General features: G+C 44.9%; 1 protein-coding gene across 2 annotated transcripts in view; it reads left to right on the top strand.

The window, feature by feature from the left end:
* Window positions 1-21,785, top strand: part of DENND5B (DENN domain containing 5B) — a 141,307-nt gene that overhangs the window by 102,949 nt on the left and 16,573 nt on the right. For both annotated transcript variants that reach the window (XM_064155788.1, XM_064155790.1), the window contains 5 exons: window positions 8,368-8,461; window positions 13,161-13,292; window positions 14,088-14,240; window positions 15,028-15,106; window positions 16,310-16,391. In XM_064155788.1, coding sequence (XP_064011858.1) covers window positions 8,368-8,461; window positions 13,161-13,292; window positions 14,088-14,240; window positions 15,028-15,106; window positions 16,310-16,391 — 540 coding nt within the window. The remainder of the gene's footprint in view (window positions 1-8,367; window positions 8,462-13,160; window positions 13,293-14,087; window positions 14,241-15,027; window positions 15,107-16,309; window positions 16,392-21,785) is intronic.

Below are 21,785 nucleotides of genomic sequence, written 5' to 3' on the forward strand. Positions count from 1 at the left end.
TGCAAAGTCGATGAGGCACTTAGTGCCATGGTCTAGTTGACTGGATAGGGCTGAGGGATAGGTTGGACTGGATGATCTTGGAGGTCTCTTCCAACCTGGATGATTATCATAGAATCATAGAATCAACCAGGTTGGAAGAGACCTCCAAGATCATCCAGTCCAACCTATCACCCTGCCCTATCCAATCAACTAGACCATGGCACTAAGTGCCTCATCCAGGCTTTTCTTGAAGACCCCCAGGGACGGTGCCTCCACCACCTCCCTGGGCAGCCCATTCCAATGGGAAATCACTCTCTCTGTGAAGAACTTCTTCCTAACATCCAGCCTATACCTACCCTGGCACAACTTGAGACTGTGTCCCCTTGTTCTATTGCTGGTTGCCTGGGAGAATATGAAAGTGGTAATAGGGTAATTAACTTCTTTCAGCTAATATATCATTTAAAAATAGCTGGGCAGAATTTAAATTCATAGGAAGAAATGTGTGTTGAATTCTTGCATCCTCTGTTCTGTTTGCTCTTCCTTGCACAGCATTACTGTCTCAAGGGAGTTTGCAAGTTAAATACTACTTAGGTGTGATGGCCCCCCACACTTGGGAAATCACCCAAAATAGACTCAGCTGGCTCTGAAAATTTGATTGAAGCTTATAATTTACAGCTTAGCACAATATACAAGCAGATATTCACAGTATACACAGTTATAGACAGAAATATACAAGGTAAAAGGTAATACAGAAACACAACAGCCCTCCCAGAAACCTGAGTCCCCAGGAGGGGTTCTCAACTGCCCTTCCACCTTCTCCCACCCCTCTCAACCTTACCCCAGTCCCAAGGAAGAATGGAGGTTCAGCCAGGGGATTAGGAAGCAAAGTGGATTAGTCAGAGCAATGGCAGAGAGGCTTGAGAGAAGTGCAGCTCAGGCAATGCCTCAAGAAGTGCAACTCCCTTATCTATTTTTAGATTTTTGTTCTTATACATCTCAGTGAGCCTCTGAGTGAAGTAGACATCAGCACTGTTCCTCTTTCACAGCCTGTGATCTAATCCTTCTCACCAAAACATTCTAGCTAGCTTCAAACTAGCACATTAGGACAGGGGTTTGTCAGGGCTTAAGGAGTGATACTGGCAAATCACTACTGCTGTTTCTTGCAGAAGATGGAGGCTGTGGGTACCACTCTTTCAGTCACATCTCTCCCTATAATCTGACCAGACAGCCTATCGGTGCAAGACCACTCTCTGCAGGGCATTTGGCTCATTTTTGTTCACTCCAAGCTTTTCTGTTCAGTCCTGCAGCAGAGATGGGGGAGTTACATTAGTCTCTGAGCCTTCATCCTCTCACCACGGAGCAGTGTGTGCAGAGCCCCTGCCCTGTCAGCCAATCCATGGTCAACTAGAACTTGGGGGGGAGAGAGAGAGAGAGAGAGATGTATGTATGGTTGCAGTACAGCGTAGCCAGTGCTGATATGAGACTGATAACAGTGGTTCATGATAGCTCAATTTTGATTCTGGCCACCTCATCATTTTTTATCACAGCATTCAAGCCTCACAGGTAAAGTGTTATCTTCTCAAAGTGTCATTGTTACCTTTCCTCCAACCTCTTGAAGCCTATTTCTATGCTCGTTGAGTCAAATTTGGTATTAAACAATACTGACTTCACTGTCTTCAGGTTAAAAGGGTCCTAGTTGGAGGTCCCTTAATTTTATTTATCTATATTGAACATAGCACTTTCCTCCCTGGTCCTTCCTTTGGAACATCACTGGGTTTTTTTCAGTCCCTGGAGGTGAAGAGCTGTCATGTTTGGACATAGGAGTTAGATAGAGGCAGACTACCAAAACAAGGCATTTCTCCTTTTTCCCTGTAGGCAGCTTGTTCCTGGGCTCTCAGAAATGCAGTGCCTGAGCTGCAGCTGCCTTGTCCCAAGAGATGTGGTGTTTGTAGCAATGCCTTTGCTTTAGGGAGCACATGAAACATGCCAGTCATCTGTGCTCATAGTTCTGGAGGCAAATAGCAAAGGAGGGAGGCTGTTTCTTGGGTCAGGGAGTACTTGGGCAGCATTAATGCTGGGCATCAGTGCTGTATGCATTCCCAGATGCCAGAGAGCCCAGAGTAAATCACCCACCAAGGTGGCACGAGCCAGGAGGACTTTGTCTCCACTCCACAGGGACATGGGCAGTAGTAGTTCAGCTGAAAAGCCCAAAACTGAGGACTGACAACAAGCAGTTGTGTTTGCCTGTGTGAGTACAGTTTTCCTCCCTGCTTTGGCAGCTGCAGTGCTGCAATATTAACAAGGCAGGGCCAGGAGAGGCACCTGCATGGGATTTTGGAAACCCAAGGGAAGTGGTATGGATACTTGCCTTAGAATCACTGAGTGACTGGAGGGATTGAAGGAGTAGCTTAAAATGCAACCTCTGCCGACAAGAGGGGCAGAAATGGTTATTGTAGCATTGAATCATCCTTGTTGGAAAACTCCTGTGTGGCCTAGAGAAGAGGCTTTAAAAGATTTGTCTACTTAGTCCTGCTTATCTGCTATTAGATCATCATAGAATCTCCCAAGATTCAGAGCAGCATCTGAATGCACAGAGCTCACCCAGTGCCCCAGCACCTCAGCGGCTGGGGAAGCAGGAGCACACAGCTTGCTCTATGTGTAGGTGCTCCAGCTAATGAGCAGAAGTCTCTTTTTTATAAGTGCTCAATGGTCTTTACATTTGTAAGCTTAAAATAGTTCTGATTAACAATCTGAAAGATGGTCCTCCCAGATGGATAACAGGGCTGGAATTAACTGAAAATGCTTTAATGATGATGTATTAATTGTAATTATTCTGTGGCTTTAATTGTGCTTTTACCTTTGGTGTGATGTGTTCCCTCAAGGGGCACTTCTACTAATTCTTATATCTTCCAGTAACTGCATAAATGCAGGAGAAGAGAGCTCTAAGCATTGTGTAGGGTTCAGAAAATACTATAAACATTAGAGCAGGAAGATACAATGTGAGTAATGCTTGATCTATAACTTACCTTTCCAATCTGTTATTGGCATACTGTCGTGTGAAATGTAAGCATGATACTAACTTGCAAGAAATGAAAGGTCTCCAGAGCCAGGTAGGATAACAGGACATTAGGGGTTGGAAGGGACCCAAGGAGATGCAAGTTTGCAGATGACACCAAGCTGGGGGCAGATGTGACGGAGTTGGAGGGCAGAAGGGCTCTGCAGTGGGACCTTGACCGCCTGGACAGATGGGCAGAGTCCAAGGGGATGGCTTCAATAGCTCCAAGTGCAGGGTGCTGCACTTTGGCCACAACAACCCCATGCAGAGATACAGGCTGGGGTCAGAGTGGCTGGAGAGCAGCCAAACAGAGAGGGATCTGGGGGTGCTGATTGATACCTGCCTGAACATGAGCCAGCAGTGTGCCCAGGTGGCCAAGAGAGCCAGTGGCATCCTGGCCTGCATCGGGAATGGTGTGGTCAGCAGGAGCAGGGAGGTCATTCTGCCCCTGTACTCTGCACTGGTTAGACCACACCTTGAGTGCTGTGTTCAGTTCTGGGCCCCCCAGTTTAGAAGGGACATTGAGATGCTTGAGTGTGTCCAGAGAAGGGCGACGAGGCTGGGGAGAGGCCTTGAGCACAGCCCTACGAGGAGAGGCTGAGGGAGCTGGGATTGGTTAGCCTGGAGAAGAGGAGGCTCAGGGCAGACCTTATTGCTGTCTACAACTACCTGAGGGGAGGCTGTGGCCAGGAGGAGGTTGCTCTCCTCTCTCAGGTGGCCAGCACCAGAACAAGAGGACACAGCCTCAGGCTGCACCAGGGGAGATTTAGGCTGGAGGTGAGGAGAAAGTTCTTCACTGAGAGAGTCATTGGACACTGGAATGGGCTGCCCGGGGAGGTGGTGGAGTCGCCGTCCCTGGGGCTGTTCAAGGCAGGATTGGACGTGCCACTTGGTGCCATGGTCTGGCCTTGAGCTCTGTGGTAAAGGGTTGGACTTGATGATGTGTGAGGTCTCTTCCAACCTTGGTGATACTGTGATACTGTGAGATCATCAAGTCCAACCTCCCTTCCAGAGCAGGACAATCCTATCTAACACAGATCACAGAGGAACACATCCAGACAGGCCTTGAAAGTCTCCAGAGAAGGAGACTCCACAACCTCTCTGGGGAGCCTGTTCCAGTGCTCTGTGACCCTTACAGTAAAGAAGTTGCCCCTTGTGTTGAGGCAGAGCCTCTTCTGCTGCAACTTACACCCATTGCTCCTTGTCCTATCCCAGGGAGCAGTGAGCAGAGCCTGTCCCCCCTCTCCTGGCAGCCTTCAGATGTTTATAAACATTTATCAAATTCCCTCTAAGTCTTCTTTTCTCCAGACTAAACAGCCCCACGTCCCTCAGCCTCTCCTCATAAGCCATGCCCTCCTGTCCCCCTGTCATCCTCATAGTCCTCCACTGGACCCTCTTCAGCAGATCCCTCTTAAACTGGGGAGCCCAAAACTGAACGCAGTATTCAAGGTGAGGTCTCACCAGGAGAGGCAGAAAGAAGACTCTCTCCTTGAATCACGTTACCCTAAAACAATTTTGATGACCAGCAAGAAACATGCTGTGAGTTACACTGGATATCAGATGAGATGGACTTGATAAAAACACAGCTTTTTAGTGTAAAGGCACAAACTATGTTACAGCTGTGCCCTGTAATAGATTAAGTAAACTGGAGTGCAGGCATCATTCAGAATCTCTATTTCAGTGTTTTCAGTACTCACAAGTCAAGCATTTATCTTGCATTCATTTCCCTCTGTTCAATGTAGCTAAACTATCCTTGGTTCAAAGGGGTGTTTTTTTCCTGCTGCATTTCTGTTTGTTGAGATTATTAAAATGTGGAGTTTTATTTCCCCCTCCTTCAGTCATGTAATGAAGTGCAGGTATTGCTTTTGAATACAAAACCAACCAACTTATTAAACTCATGGGCTGTATATTTTTCAGTATATGAGGAGGTGCAAAGACACTTAAGTCGATAATGTATTCCTCTGAGAATGTATCAGCATTTGCTGCAGACACCTATTGGGCTGTGTTGTTTAGCTACTGAAGACTTGAGGCTACATTGCTTTAAAAATATATTTCTTCTCATCTGGGATGCTGAAGTGCTGAATCATAATTACATGCTGGCCAAGATGTTTATTTCTTCCTTTGTACTTATGTTCTTGATGCTGTTTGGGAGGTAGAAAGGGGGTTTGATTTGACTGCAAAAAATACAGGTCCCTTGAATCTTATCCCTTTACATCTGTGTGGTTAGATAAAATTAGGCTTTTGGTAGACCCACTGGAGGAATTGATTGAGATAGGTACATGTATGCAAAGTCCTTCTCTCTGTAAATAGGAGGTTTTGGTTACCAGGAGTCACATCTCTGTACTGCTTTTGGGTCAAGTTCTCCTCTCTGCACTTGTTTCACATATCAGGACCTGAGTCCAACTCTGTGCAAAGGGTTTCTCCTCCAGGCATACACCTGCATACATCTAGACCTCCCTGCCCAAGCTCAGATCTGAGGTGTTATTTGGATCTTCTGTTTGGGATGCACACAAAAATAGATGATTTGGGAATCTGGAGACTGCTGTCCTTGCCAACACCATCTACATAGAGAGATTCACTGAGCACCTCGAGGCTCCCTTCTGTATAGATCTGCAGTGCTGGGCACAGTCCTGTTCAATATCTTTACTGATGATCTGGACAAGGGGATTGAGTCCAGCATAAGTTTACAGATGAGACCAAGCTAGGAGCAGGTGTGGATCTGTTGGAGGGTAGGAGAGCCATGCAGAGGGTCCTTGACAGGCTGGATGGGTGGGCAGAGGCCAATGGGACAAGATTTAACAAGGCCAAGTGCAGGGTTCTGCACTTTGGCCACAACAACCCCAAGCAGTGCTACAGGCTGGGGACAGAGTGGCTGAGAGCAGCCAGGCAGAAAGGGACCTGGGGGTACTGGTAGATAGTAGCTGAAGATGAGCGAGCAGTGTGCCCAGGTGGGCAAGAGAGCCAATGGCTTCCTGGCCTGGATCAGGAACAGTGTGGCCAGCAGGACAAGGGAGGTTATTCTTCCCCTGTACTCAGCACTGCTCAGGCCACACCTTGAGTGCTGTGTCCAGTTCTGGGCTCCTCAATTCAAGAGAGATGCTGAGATACTGGAAGGTGTCCAGAGAAGGATAACAAAGCTGGTGAGGGGCCTGGAGCACAGCCCTGTGAGAAGACGTTGAGGGAGCTGAGGATGTTTAGCCTGGAGAAGAGGAGGCTCAGGGGCGACCTCATTGCTGTCTACAACTACCTGAAGGGAGGCTGTAGCCAGGTGGGGTTGGTCTCTTCTGCAGGCAACCAGCAACAGAACAAGGGGACACAGCCTCAAGTTGTGCCAGGGGAGGTCTAGGCTGGATGTTAGGAGGAAGTTGTTGGCAGAGAGAGTGATTGGCATTGGAATGGGCTGCCCAGGGAGGTGGTGGAGTCACCGTCCCTGTAAGTGCTCAAGAAAAGAGTGGATGAGGCACTTAGTGCCATGGTTTAGTTGATTGTACAGGGCTGCATGATAGGTTATACAAGGCTGGGTGCTAGGTTGGAGTGGATGATCTTGGAGGTCTTTTCCGACACGGTTGATTCTATGTTTCTATGAAATGGTCATAGGCTGACCATTTTTGTTTTCAAGTATTTGACAGAAGGCTACACTGTTATTAGAAACTCTACAATCAGAGTAGAAATTCTTTGGGACAGAATTGTCTTGGTTTGTGTTTTGTTATAGAATCTGATTTTGGACTCTTGGGAGCTTTAAGGGTGCGTGGTTTCAAACCTGGTTACCTAGTGTCTCCTTTCAGACAGCAGCTTCAGATGAGTTAAAAATTCAACTGGGAATGGTGGAACATGTAGAAAAGATACAGGCTTTCTGTGGTGCTAGGGATTTCCCAGGAACATGAATATTGTTTAGCTTAAAGCCTTTAGGATTATAGGATGTTAGGGGTTGGAAGAGACCCAAAGAGATCAAGTCCAACCCCCCTGCCAGAGCAGGACAATCCTATCTAACACAGATCACAGAGGAACACATCCAGACAGGCCCTGAAATTCTCCAGAGAAGGAGACTCCATGAGCTCCCTGGGGAGCCTATGCCAGTACTCTGTAACCCTTACAGTAAAGAAGTTCCCCCTTGTGTTGAGGTGGAACCTCTCTTGCTGCAACTTACACCCATTGCTCCTTGTCCTATCCCAGGGAGCAGTGAGAAGAGCCTGTCCCCCCAGCTGTCCTGGCCAGCCCTTAGATACTTACCAACATTTATCAAATCCCTTCTAAGTCTTCTCCTCTCCAGACTAAACAGCCCCAGGTCCCTCAGCCTCTCCTCATAAGCCATGCTCTCCTGTCCCCCTGTCATCCTCATAGTCCTCCACTGGACCCTCTTCAGCAGATCCCTCTTAAACTGGGAGCCCAAAACTGAACACAGTATTCAAGGTGAGGTCTTACCAGGAGAGGCAGAAAGAAGACTCTCTCCTTGAATCATGTTACCCTAAAACAATTTTGATGACCAGCAAAAAACATGCTGTGAATTACACTGGATATCAGATGAGATAGCACCCAATTGCTCCTTGTCCTATCCCATGGAGCAGTGAGCAGAGCCTGTCCCCCCAGCTGTCCTGGCCAGCCCTTAGATACTTACCAACATTTATCAAATCCCCTCTAAGCCTTCTCTTCTCCAGACTAAACAGCCCCAGGCCCCTCAGCCTCTCCTCATAAGACATGCTCTCCTGTCCCCTAGTCATCCTCGTAGCCCTCCGCTGGACCCTCTCCAGCAGATCCCTGTCCCTCTTAACCTGGAGAGCCCCAAACTGAACACAGCCTATTAGACATAGGTTCGGCCAATATCACAGCAGGTACTATCACAATAACAAGTTTCTCTGGCATAATTCCTGGAGGTCCCTCGGACAGTGGAGAAAGCAGAAATAGTGCTCCTCACAAAGGAGGGAGATCTTGGAAGCTGCTGCTCAGAATACTGCATTTCATTTGTTCCTACAAACACCTGTTACTGAACTTCAGGAAATGCAATGAGCAATGGTATTGTTGGCTAACTAAGGACAGTTTACCTTGTGGTGGCATCACTATTGCTGCATGACCTTACTGTCGCCTGTGGGAGTCAGTGGGCACATTGCTACCAGGGCTTTTGTCCCTTGGGTGTGTGCTGGCCTCTTACCTGCTAGGCAGTTTCCTATGGGGAGGTCAGGCACCAGCTTTCTACCCATGTGGACCACAAAGTCCAAGTTTGTGCTTTCACTTTTGCAAACTTGTCAGGTGTCCTCTGGCTCCTGACCCATGCTTTCCCTCCTGATTTTTTTCCACTCATGTGTTTCCTCTCTCTCTCTCTCTCTCTGACTTCCCAGCCGCTGGACCAGCCGCAGCACCACCACGCAGCGGAGGAAAGACCGCCTGCGGCAGCACTCAGAGCACATCGGGCTCGACAATGACTTGAGGGAGGTAGGTGCAAGTGACATGAGCTTGTGGTCCAGAAACTGAGATTCAGATAAATGATGTATTATTTTTTTCAGGCAGTTTTGTGGCTATCATACAGTTTGTGTGGGTCTCAGCAGCCATTTAGATGCTGCTTGTCATAGAATCATAGAATCAACCAGGCTGGAAGAGACCTCCAAGATCATCCAGTCCAACCTAGCACCCAGCCCTAGCCAATCAACTAGACCATGGCACTAAGTGCCTCATCCAGGCTTTTCTTGAACACCTCCAGGGACGGTGCCTCCACCACCTCCCTGGGCAGCCCATTCCAATGGGAAATCACTCTCTCTGTGAAGAACTTCTTCCTAACATCCAGCCTATACCTACCCTGGCACAACTTGAGACTGTGTCCCCTTGTTCTATTGCTGGTTGCCTGGGAGAAGAGGCCACCCCCCACCTGGCTACAATGCCCCTTCAGGTAGTTGTAGACAGTAATAAGATCACCCCTGAGCCTCCTCTTCTCCAGGCTAAACAGGCCCAGATAGATGCTTGTATGTGTTGTACCACTCCAAAGCACACAACATGAATAAAATCTTTTTATTAGTTTGGGTTGAGACAGTCTCTTTGTCATCAGATAAATGGCTCATTTGGTGATTTAGGCAGTTGTGTTACTGCATGTCGAGAGTGGAGCTCCAGTGCCTGCCTGGCTGCGGCTACCAAGTTCAGGCAGGGTGAAAGTCCCCACAAAAGTCAAGTCCTTGAATAAATGTCAGTGCTGTAGAGGCGAATGGGGCAGGACTTTTCTCCTTTTCAAAGGAATTTTTTTTCCTCTCTCTTTCTTATGTAGATTCCTGACACTGAGTGAGCCTATTTGAAAGGTTAAAACTCTGAGGGCTTTTTATGCCTAAAGCCTGGAAGCTCCCATGCAGCTTCTAAATGTCAGCCACATACATTTCTTTCTCATCTTTTCAGTTTCCCACCCTTCATTCGAGATGTTCTGCCATATTCTTCCATTGATGCCCGTGTGTTTCTTTTGTATATCACTAGCAAAAACAAAACATTTGTGCTGTTTTGTGGCCATTCTTGCTGAATGTCCACTGTGGGAGTTTGCCCTCTGAAAAAAACCAGATGGATGACTGGGAGTGGACCCATGAACTGCAGCTTGGAACAGTGTTTCATGGACACACAGCAAAACAGCACTTGTACATGTTTGTTGCTATTTTTGCTAGCATGGCTTTGCAAGTATATTTTAAACATTGCTTTGTGTGTCTATCTCATCAGAGCCTTTTTGATAGTTTGTCATGTATTTACTTTCTTCTTTTTGTTTGGCTGTGGATCATATGCATGCTTCTTTTCCTTTGTCTCCTCTTTCTTTCTGGCTATTCTTCCATTGGGGCATCTGCCTCCTCTAAGCCATCAGAGGAGCTTTTGCTTCATCAGAACTCAGTGGCCTTCTGGGAGTGGGATCAGGGACTGCCCCCTCCTGCACGGCCTCCTAAAAAATCCTTCTCTGAATGCTGCCTGGTATGTTTTAGTTTTTCTTATTGAAAGCTGCTTTTGAGATGTTGTTAGCATGAGGAGCTGCCTTCTTCACTGCACCTCAAGCCTCTTCCTTTCTTGTAGAGTATGAGCACTTCCCTGTAGAGCCCAAAAGTGTGGTTATAATCAGAAAAGTGGCTGGAAATCAGCTATAGATTTTCATGCCTCCTGCTTGGCAAACATGCCAGCTCCAAAACTGAAAGACAAGAGTTTTGTTTTACTTGGGTTTTTCCTATGTTGATTGCCTGGCAATTCAGCTTAGGGTGTTAAATCCAAAAAGCCTTGCTTTCTGACTGTGGGATTGCTGCATCCTAGTGAGAAGATGGTGGTAATGTGTGGATGGATGCTGATTAAGAGGCAAAGGACAATTAGTTGTTTCTCTCATCCCATCCTTACCTTTGTCTTGAACTTAACAAGATTTAATAATCCTTTCTTTTTTATTTTAGTATAGTAGGAAGACATACTAAATAAATAAATAAATAAGGGTTAAATAAATAGATAAAACAAGGTTATGCATGTTTTGTACTCTTCAGAATATAACCACACTTTGCATTTTATTTATCCCTTCATGTTTAAGAAGATACATTAGATTTTCTAATTTCCTATTCCTCACATAGTTCTTCCATTATTTTGATTTTTTTCCCCTGATTTTTGTACTGAGTTAGGTGTAAGTCCCTTGTGAGATTGCTTGCTGAACAACATGCTTTCCTTATCTGTGGTTTGGGTGGGTTTTATTCCCACATGTGGTTTTTTCAACCGTTTTGAAGTCCTTAGAGTGTCAGTGAAATTACGTAGCTGAGCGCATTTGCTGAACACAGCTTTCCACACCAGAATGCTACAGTCTTGTCTGACTTGTTGGATGGATGTTAAGTGGTTCTTGTCCAAATTGTGTATTGAAAAAAAAAATCCAATTGTGTCAGACAAACTGTACTCCACCCTACAAACAAACAAACCCAAAAAGCTGTTTTCAGTTGACTTCAGTGCGGTTGGATTTTGCTTACCCATGGCAGAGAGGTTGGAACTAGATGATTTTTAAGGTCCCTTCCAACTCAAAGCATTCTATGATTCTGTTCTATAAATTATTTTCTCCCCAGATGGAAAGCTTTAAGGATGTAGCAGCTGTACCAACCTCTCAGCTCCCCAGAGAACTCAGCCAGCAGCAACACTAAGTCACTGGAGGAATGTGATCTGCTCCTCCTGGGGGAACAGTAGTCATTGTCACATACCATCCCCTAAAGAGGCAGCACTAACCAGATAAAACCACACTATGCAAGCAGAATTTTAATGTACAGGGTTAACCCTCCAGGGGGAGTGACCTTGAACCTGACCCTAGGTGGTCTTGGCCCCTCCCCAGGGATGGGTCTGAACACTACCACGTGATGCTTAGCTCACTCCCCCTTCCTGTCTAAAGATCCATAAAAGCAGGGGGGCTTCCTGTTGAGCTCTCTCTGCACTCTCTGCCTCCCTGCTTACCAGTATCACCATCCTGTTCCTGGTTCTCTTTGTTTTACCACATGGCCATCACCCACGAGGCAGACAAAGCCATCACCATCAAAATCTGGTTGTATTTACACATTTTGTATTTGTTTTCCCTTCCCTATCCCTTTGTAACTTCCCTACCTCAGACACCTTTTTAATTTACTGTTAAACTTTTCTTTTTAACTTCCAAATCGAGTGAGATTTATTTATTTGGGTGTGCTTACCTTCCCCCTCTCTCTCTCTCCATCTAATTCCTTTCTTTTTGGGAAAGAAGGGGGGAGAGGGAAGGGCACTCTATAAAGTTGTTATTGGTTCTATCTCTATGTTTGAGTCTCTGGGAATTTAAATTAGAACCAAGACAATTAATTTGATGCCCAAAGTAGAACATTCTCACTCCAGGCCACAAGTGCTATGTCGCAAGAGTTTTATTTGGCATCATTCTATTATCTTACTCTTTTCAACAAGAACTTAATAACACGTGGACAGCTTTCTGGTAAGCTTCACATTTTCACCTAGATAGGGCCAACTTCTTGCTCAGCATGTAGACCTCTCACTACTGTTGGAGGCAGAGAACACTTATATCAAAAAAAGACTACCAAAGACCAAAAATAGATGCACCCCACCCCTGAATAGCAAGGCAGCAGAACAGGAAACTTTACAAATCTCACTACATCTTGGATTTCTTTTTTAAAGAGTATGTTAAGTTTTGTCCATGCTTCTCAGTAACTGCCCCACATGAATGATCACAGAATCAAGCAGGTTGGAAGAGACCTCCAAGGTCATCCACTCCAGCCTATCGCACAACCCTGTCCAATCAACCAGACCATGGCACTAAGTGCCCCATCCAGTCGTTTTTTGAATGCCTCCAGGGGCGGTGACTCCACCACCTCCCTGGGCAGCCCATTCCAATGCAAATCACTCTCTCTGGCAACAACTTCCTCCTAACATCCAGCCTAGACCTCCCCCAACACAACTTGAGACTCTGTCCTCTTGTTCTGTTGCTGGTTGCCTGGCAGAAGAGACCAACCCCACCTCGCTACAACCTCCCTTCAGGTAGTTGTAGACAGCAGTGAGGTCACCCCTGAGCCTCCTCTTCTCCAGGCTAAATGATCCTAAATGTCAATTTTGTTTACAACTACCTTCATTTGTAATTCAAAAGCTGAGAATAAAATGAAGCCTTACTTTTCTCATGTAAACTACCCAGTTAAAAGTAGTGGATAAAATCTTTCTCCTCCAGTAAGAGTATTTCTGCTTCTTGTAATTTGTTTTCCAAGGATTTTTTTTTTCCCAATTCATTTATGGTTTGGTCACAAATTGAACAAATTTTTTCCTCCTTTCTTCTTTTATTTTTTTTAATGTGAGAATCATCTATGAAAAGAAACCTTACTTAGTATTTTGACTTCATTGCTGAATGAAGGTATTGCGCTTTTATGCACTTGCTGTTGCTGACCTCGTGCTAGTGGCTAACAGCACAGTTCTCTAACTAACATCAGCTGTTTCAATACCACAAAGGAAAATATCTTGTCTTCTGTATTGCCAGAAGGGAGCATTCACTTCTCGAGCCTGTCACCTAAACATCAGACAAATATGATTTTGTTTGTAGATTAACACCAGCTCATTGTTTTTCACCAGCATTTGCTTGCCTAGGATTAGGGCAAAGAGGGTCCCTCTGATTTGAAGTATCTAAAATTATTCTGTTTATTTTTAGAAATACATGCAGGAGGCAAGGAGTTTAGGAAAAAATTTAAGGCAGCCCAAACTCTCAGATCTCTCTCCAGCTGTGATTGCACAAACCAACTGGAAATTTGTGGAAGGGTTGCTGAAGGAATGTCGCATGAAGGTAGGTCCTCCCCTGTGTGCTTTCCTGTGGCTTACACTGAGCCTAAAAGGCACCTTCAGGTGGTGTCCTGAAAGTCCTTCACAGCTGGAATGGCATTGATCTGTTGGTGTACTGAACTGTTGCAGGGTAGATGTGCCTTTAGTGTTTCATTGTTCAACTGCTAGCAAAGAAAGGAATGTGATATTGCTCTTCTGTTTATGTGATCAGAACTGGTGGAAAGAGTAAAAAGGAGAGGGAGGAAAATCAACATCAACAGAATGAGACATCTGAGGGGGGATCTTCTCTAATTGTTCATATTTACATGTAGCCTAAACACAATGAGCTCGAGACCCTCAGTCAAAAGGGAAGCATTCAACTTGTGTGCATGTTGTTTATGTAGCACAAATGGAGTACATCCATTTCTAATATTAAAGAAGCTTTTAGTAGCCATGGAAGTGGGACTTTTTTGTGTCAATTGCAGTTGGTAGTATACTGAATTACCTGAATTTGAAGCTTCAGTAGCTGTAACAATATAGATATTGAGTAAGACTGGAAATGTCTTTGTCTCTGTGCTATGTTTTTGATAGTGGTTGGTAATAAATCATCAGTGGAGGAACAGGGAAATGTGGCGAAATTGTGGAGACTTTTTACAATTGCTGGTTTTAATTTACAATCTTTGTAAAGAGATTGGAAGTTTCTCTGGTCAGGCCATTAGTGATGGTCTCTGCTTAGGTCATTTCATCTATAAACTGTGGCCCTTGTTGGATAACATTCCTGGGAAGCTTTGGGGATTTAAATTTGTTTTGTTTCCAATAGACTAAACGCATGTTGGTGGAGAAGATGGGCCATGAAGCAGTGGAGCTGGGACATGGAGAAGCCAACATAACAGGTCTGGAGGAGAATACACTGATTGCTAGTCTCTGTGATCTGCTAGAAAGAATCTGGAGCCATGGTCTGCAGGTCAAGCAGGTTGGTAACTGGGAAGTCAGGATTTGTGCATGCAGTACTCTAGCAAATACTGAATGTCATCTCTACCTTTTCTAGTCTTAGTCTGTCATTCTAGCGTGAAGTGGGAGGTATTTTTGGCTTCAGAGTTCCTGGTTTGTAGACCCTGAGAGTTTGAAGAGTTTGGGGGATTGGTTTATTTTTTTGTTTGGTTGTTTTCATTTTGGTTTGTTTTGAATTTAAGAAGTACCTTTGGAAATTTCAATGATGTGTTGTTAAATAGATGTTTCCTTTCTTCTCTTTCCACCTTCAGAGGGAAACCCAGGGAGAGAACAAAGAAACAAAGCAGATAGTAGTGACAGGTAGTGACAGGACGAGGAGGAATGGAGCAAAGGTGGAGGTGGAGAGGGTCAGAATGGACGTGAGGAGGAAGTTGTTCAGCATGAGAGTGGTGAGAGCCTGGAATTCATTGCCCAGGGAGGTGGTTGAGACCCCATCTCTGGAGGTGTTTAAGGCCAGGCTAGATGAAGCTCTGGGCATCCTGATCTAGGGTAGGATGTCCCTGCCCGTAGCAGGGGGGTTGGAACTAGGTGATCCTTGTGGCCTTTTCCAACCCTGACTGATTCTATGATTCTAAGATGGTGTGACTGCTTGGCTTCTTCCTCCCCTCTCATGGCCTGAGAGAGAAACACTGTTTGTCACTACTGAACATTTCACTCACTGAAATGCTCTCTCATTATTCCACTGTGTTCATTGACCTCTCCTTTTGCTCAATTTATTTAAAACTGCATGCTACATATTTGTTTTGCAGGGGAAATCAGCTTTGTGGTCACATTTACTTCAGTACCAGGAGAAAGAAGAGAAGCAAGAGCATAGTGCAGAGTCCCCAGGTGAGTACTTGGCAGTTGACTCCATGAAGGATACCTCATAGCAAATGAACTTGGGTCTCGAAGGAACACTTCAAACACGTGAAACACAGGCAGGATTTTCAGTGTGTTTGCTTGTTAATGTCAGATGCATATTTTGAGACCTTTAGTAGTCATTGTGAAGACACTGTGATGTCTGAACAAAAGAGATTGATATCATTGAAGGCAAAGGAACATACTTAAATATTCCTATCTGGAAAATGACTTGATGTCTGTTCACTAACTTCGTTCCCTTTAATCAGCACTGAGTGAGATGGGAGAAGCAGTGTTTCTACAAGAGATGATTTCTGAAAGAGCTGAGGGTGTGGAGCTAAGGCAGCTGACAGTTTTTTTTCAGTGAGCATAATCTGTCTCTCAAGTCCCAATGTGAATAATTCCTTGTTCAGTTAATCTTTATAGTGGTGACTGGTGCAGTTCAGAAATTGTCATTAATTTCTGTCCATCAGTCTAGATGCTTTAGTGCACACTTTGGCTTGGCACTTTGCAATCACTAAATTGTTTCTGTGTTGTGAGAGAGGTTGATTTTCTGATGACCTTGAGATCTCCCTGCCCAGTGGCTGCTGCTGGGATTGTAGTAAAAGTCTCTGAACTTCAGTGGACTCCCCAGTCCTCCAAACCCTGCAGATGGGGACATATATGATCAGTCCTCAATGACGTATCTATGGCTAAACTAGTCTCACTCACAGAAAGACTTTTAGTAAGCTTCAAAGAGTAATGCACTAAGCAATCTAGCTGGCAGGCACAAATTCCTCAGAGCAAAATGTGTCACCACAAAGCAGTTTGATCAGGGTAGCAGAGCAGAGAAATGCATAGCATTCTTAGCATCAAATGTGCTACCATAGCTTCCTTTTCTGTCCTCCTCAGTTGTAAGCATTCCATAGGAACACCCTACTGATAAAACTCAGTGCCTTGCAGATTTGTGTTAATAATTTTCACCAAGAAATTAGGAAGCTAAACCTCCAAGTTCAGTACTGGATTAAAGAAGAAATAGGTAATGTATTAGGCATTTTTCCTTTCCTCTACTTCTACATTTTCAGGATAGAGTTTAAGATAATGCACAGAAACTTTGAAGTTACCAGCTCCTTGTTTTCAGCTGTATGTAAACCTAATGCATTGCAGACTGCTACCATAATTTTGTACAAACTTCATATATTTTCTTCATTGTAGTTGCTGTTGGAACAGAAAGGCGGAAGTCTGACACAGGAATTAGTCTGCCCACTTTGAGGGTTTCCCTGATACAAGATATGAGGTATGCAATTTGTTTCTTAAGGCACTCATTGATAGTTTTAATGGTGTAGTGTAACGTAAGGATTCTCACCAGCTTTAGATCTACAAAGGCTAAGGAGAATTAAACCTCCTCAACCTACAAAGTGTTGCCTTTTTATTTTGCAAAACTTTTTTTTTTTTCATGTTCACTTGATTTATTTTAGATAAAAGACAATGATGAGATTTAACAAGGCTAAGTGCAGGGTTCTACACTTTGGCCACAACAACCCCAAGCAGTACTATGGGATGGGGACAGAATGGCTGGAGAGCAGCCAGGAAGAAAGGGACCTGGGGGTACTGGTAGATAGTAGGCTGAAGATGAGCCAGCAGTGTGCCCAGGTAGCCAAGAGAGCCAATGGCATCCTGGGCTGGATCAGGAATAATGTGGCCAGTAGGACGAGGGAGGTTATTCTGCCCCTGTACTCAGCACTGCTTAGGCCACCCCTTGAGTGCTGTGTCCAGTTCTGGGCTCCTCAATTCAAGAGAGATGTTGAGCTGCTGGAACATGTCCAGAGAAGGGTGACAAAGCTGATGAGGGGCCTGGAGCACAGCACTGTGAGAAGAGGTTGAGGGAGTTGAGGATGTTCAGCCTGGAGAAGAGGAGGGTCAGGGGTGACCTCATTACTGTCTACAACTACCTGAAGGGAGGCTGTAGCCAGGTGGGGTTGGTCTCTTTTGCCAGGCAACCAGCAATGGAACAAGGGGACACAGTCTCAAGCTGTGCCAGGGGAGGTCTAGGCTGGATGTTAGGTGGAAGTTGTTGTCAGATAGAGTGATTGGCATTGGAATGGGCTGCCCAGGGAGGTGGTGGAGTCACCGTCCCTGGAGGTGTTCAAGACAAGAGTGGGTGAGGCACTTAGTGCTGTGACCTAGTTGCCTGGATAGGGCTGTGTGATAGGTTGGAGTGGATGATCTTGGTTGTCTCTTCCAACCTGCTTGATTCTATAATTCTGTGATTCTAACACACAAGTTTTAATGGGGTTTTTGTTTTCCTAGGGAAGGTCTTCTAACAATAAGGCAAACTTCCCAACCAGGATGAAGGTTGGAATGGATGATCCTTGTGGTCCTTTGCAACCATAGTCATTCATAGTGATTAGTTGTTGTGCTGAGGGATTTGGTTTGGTCAAGGACTTGTCAGTGAGAAACTAATGATTGGACTCCATGACCCTGAAGGTCTTTTCCAATATAAGAAATTCTGTGATTCTGTAACTTCTACAAATAGTAGCAGATGCATTAAATTTCTTGGTGCTCACTACTTGTTAACTTCTTGCTTGTTTTGAAGTACTGACCGAGCTACAGTTGATAAACAAAGCAAAGGGACATAAAAAACCTGCTCACAATGTCTGATCAGTGTTCTTTCTTTTCACTTAGCATTTTATGGCAAATAGTTAGGAATGTCCATATTTAGAAATGTAATCAAACCCAATGCTTGGTTAAGTTTAAAGTTGGAATATGAAGTACTCATATGTGCTCTCTGTAGGAGACTATAGCCTGGTTCTGGGAAGCTTTTTAAGTAGCAGTCATTAGAAACCAGAAGGATTTAAGTGAGAAGAGGTGGAGCCTAATGTAATAGCACACAGCAGCACCAGGTCAGGCTACTGTTTTAACATTCACTTGCCATGGCTAGGGATTGCAATTGGGTAAAAGTGCCATGAAAAGAAGGGAGGAGTTAATGCAATCATGCTCACCTGTAGAGATCTGCTAGCAACTGGTTAGCTGTTTAATGTATGAGGGAACATGAGTATTGTTTCTTGTGATACCATATTCTTTTTCCACATAAAATATACAGGCAAAAAATCTTACAGTGAAAATAAGATGAATTGTAGTTCACAAAACCATGGTTACAGTGATGTGATCTTTACCATGTATCACAGTATCATCAGGGTTGGAAGAGACCTCACAGATCACCGAGTCCAACCCTTTACCACAGAGCACAAGGCCAGACCATGGCACCAAGTGCCACATCCAACCTTGCCTTGAACAGCCCCAGGGACGGCGACTCCACCACCTCCCCGGGCAGCCCATTCCAGTGTCCAATGACTCTCTCAGTGAAGAACTTTGTGTGTTACTACAGATTTTTTTTTCTGATGTGAGATTCCACAGATTAGTCAGACTTTTCTGAAAGAAAATGCAGTGTGCAAGCTTTATGTTTGATTCTCTATAATTTGAGTCTTGTGCTCTGATTCTGAGGAATGTGACTTGCCACATAAGGCTAAAATGGCATGTGAAAGGGAGCGGGGAGAATAATATACAGTGGAATTAGAGTATGATGCTAAGAGGTCATTTTGAACATGGTGTCTGTCATTTGAGCTTCCCTCCCATGGGATGTGGCAGCTATTTACTTAATTCAGTCCTGTGAGGCTGACAGGCATGTAGAGGGTCAGTCTAAAGAAAGGATGAAGGAGGATCTGGAGCGGAAACTTGCACACTGAGAGGGGATTGCCCACAGGAGGCTGCATGCACTCACTGCTGTGTGCATGCGTTTCACCTTCTGCACACTTGTACGTCAGCAAGGAAAGCCCAGTGTAGGTCTAAGCTCTCTTGCTTGAATCACAAGAATGATTCCTCTGCTTTTGTGAGAAAAAGCATAGAAGCAGAGGACTACTTTGTGTAGTATCTTGAGTATTCCATAAACATGTCTGGTCGTTGAAAATGCTGGGCAGATTAGTTGAATTTGTCATCCATAGCCTCACAGTGTACTTTCTCCTGCTTGGAAAGTGTGCTGATTAATATTTGTTTGCACACATAGATTCATGCTGAAGATAGAAGGATGTGTAATTGTTAAACTGCTGGGCTTGTGGTGCTAACTGAACTCATGGCTAGAAGATTGGACATTACCTTAAGCACGGCTTGGTTTTGATGGCTCATGCAAGGTTATGTAAACAACTTAAAAGGCAGGACTGAATCACAGTCACACTCTGAATGGGCAACAAGCCCGGGGTACAGGTAACAATGTGTGTCCTCTGCCTCCCTTGCAAAGCCAGGAAACTTAGATGTAGTAAAGAAGATGCTCAAGATAGTTATTTTGGTTCTCTGCACAGAAGTTCTGTACAAGTATGTCTGGGGGTATGCCCTTCAGCCTTTCCTCTGGATAAGAATCCACAGTGTCTCTCCCACCCCTTTTCCATCTCCACTGCCCTCCAGCATTACCTTACCCTTGGGCACATTTCTGTGCATCCAGATAGACCAGTTAGCACCGAGGCAACTCCCTGAAACCTTTCATCTATCTAGGTTCAAATTTTCGGTCCTTCCCCTTCGGGCAGGCTTTTACTTGCTACCAGTGCTTGTTTTCATGCCTGTGTTGTGTATCCCTTCCTGTGGGAAGCTTGCAGTAAAAGGTGCAAGCCCTGGGTGCTGGGTCCATGTCACAGTCAAAAGCAGCTGGGTTAGCAAAGACCTGCTACCTACATAGGATGAGCTAGTACTGCCTGTTTCTGATTGTGCTGCAATGTGGAGCATGCACACCATCCTCAGGGGCATGTGGCACTGAGCAGCTGTAACCTCTTCTGTCAGCACAGCTATTTGCAGAGGGTATGTCTCGCCATACCCCAGGCTTACATTTGACAGGGTAAATAGATTTTGCTTTATTACTAATGGGATTAAAAGCAAGTCCCAACCTAGGGAGCCGCACTGAAATTGCTGTTCAGTGCTCTGACAAGAAGAGTTTGCTGTGTGGTGGTGAGCACACAATGCTTAGGTCACTGATAAAAATAGAGCTGTTCTGAGAGACAAATAAATTTGAGTTCCTGAATGCTTTCCACTGTTGCTCTTTGCTTGGCTGTTGCTGACACCAAAACTGATTACTGAATAATTTTTATGTCTCTGGCAAGTTAAGTAGTTGCAGATCTTTATTTTTCCCAAAGGCATGGTTAATGCCAGTCTGACCTGAATCAGAAACAGGTAATGAAGAGGTACAGAGCATGCACAGAGTAAGGTTGAGTCCATCTGCCCTTCAGTATTGTCGCAGTACAGTAACACATTCTACTCGGCATTTCCTATTGGCTGTAACGCAAGCCAAGCACTTGAGGGGGGAAGGGGAGATATGCTTTGATCTTCCCATCTCAAAAAAAGACTTGAAATGTCTGAGAAGAGTGTCTCAGCACGATGTAGTTGAGCACAGTGCCCATGCTGTTTCTCAGGGGCACCAGGTGATGTGCCTGGCTGCCACACTGTGAGCCAGAAAAGGGTTTTCTAGTGGCAGAAGCAAGCCTCTGAGCAGAGATTCAGCTGGTAAGCATCACTGCTGACAAAGGGGAGCTGCTGAGCTTGCTTATGAAGGGGCCTCCTGAGTTTGCTTTACAGCTCACTGAGAATTAGTTCTTTTCACCTGGTCCATCAGTGAGCTATCTATGTGTCAGGTTAGGAAACAGGAAGAAAGTTTCTTCTTAAAAAAGAAATTAAAAAATAAAAAGCCCTCTCCCCCTTTATTTTCTTTTAAAAGGAGTTTTAAATAACCTAGGTTTTGGCACTGGCAAACTACCATTACTCCTAAACATTGCTTGTTTATTCCTGGTGGTGCTTCACATATGTACATACAGTACAGAACCGTGTGACACAGACACATCAGCTCAGACTGCAGAGGTAGACCTGTGTTTTGAGAATTTGGGTAGGTCAGCCTGGCAGAGAGGGATGCTGCTGACCTATGTGTGGTATCCACTTCCTTGTATTTCCATGTATTTCTGGACAGGACTCATTGTCCTGTCATTTACAGATTTGCCCTTAAAGTTCTGATCCTGGTGTGTTAGAAGCTCTGTAAACAGAACAGTACTTTTCCTCAAATAATGCAGGCTCTAAATATAGTGCCAAGCATGTGCTCACCTATAACAGACAGGGCAAAGCATGTGACAGTGAGACTGTACTAGCCAATGTAAAAAACATCAGGCACAGCTTTACTTCGTTGGATTTTCTTTGATGTAAATACTGGCACGTTCCCAACACTGAGAAATGCACCAGGGTCCTTCAAGGAAGATACAGGAGATGGAAAGTCAATCACAACAGAGCCTTGCCCTGCCATGGCAGCTGTCTTCCTCTTCTAAAGCTCCCTGTGCTCTGGAACTAAGATTTCTGGCCTTCTCCAAACTGAAATATGGGAAATTTAGGAAAAGAAAAGCAGAAACATAGAAGAAACCCCCTATGGAAAAGTTCTGTTTTCCTGCAGACCAACACTGTGGACAGTTGTCCAGATTATCCCTTACACTATCCCTGAAAATATCATTCTGTTTGTCACTGGCTGATTTTGCCCCAAACAGTTGTCTTTTTCTTAGATTCCCATTGCTATTGCCATCAAGAGGTTTGCTGTAGCCTTCAGAGTAGGTTGTGGTTCAGAGAAACTCTTGTGATTAGGTTCTTCCCCCTCCCACACATACCTGTTTCTGTC

Source organism: Pogoniulus pusillus, chromosome 15 (genome assembly GCF_015220805.1).
Source record: "Pogoniulus pusillus isolate bPogPus1 chromosome 15, bPogPus1.pri, whole genome shotgun sequence".
In the NCBI taxonomy this organism is placed as follows: domain Eukaryota; kingdom Metazoa; phylum Chordata; class Aves; order Piciformes; family Lybiidae; genus Pogoniulus; species Pogoniulus pusillus.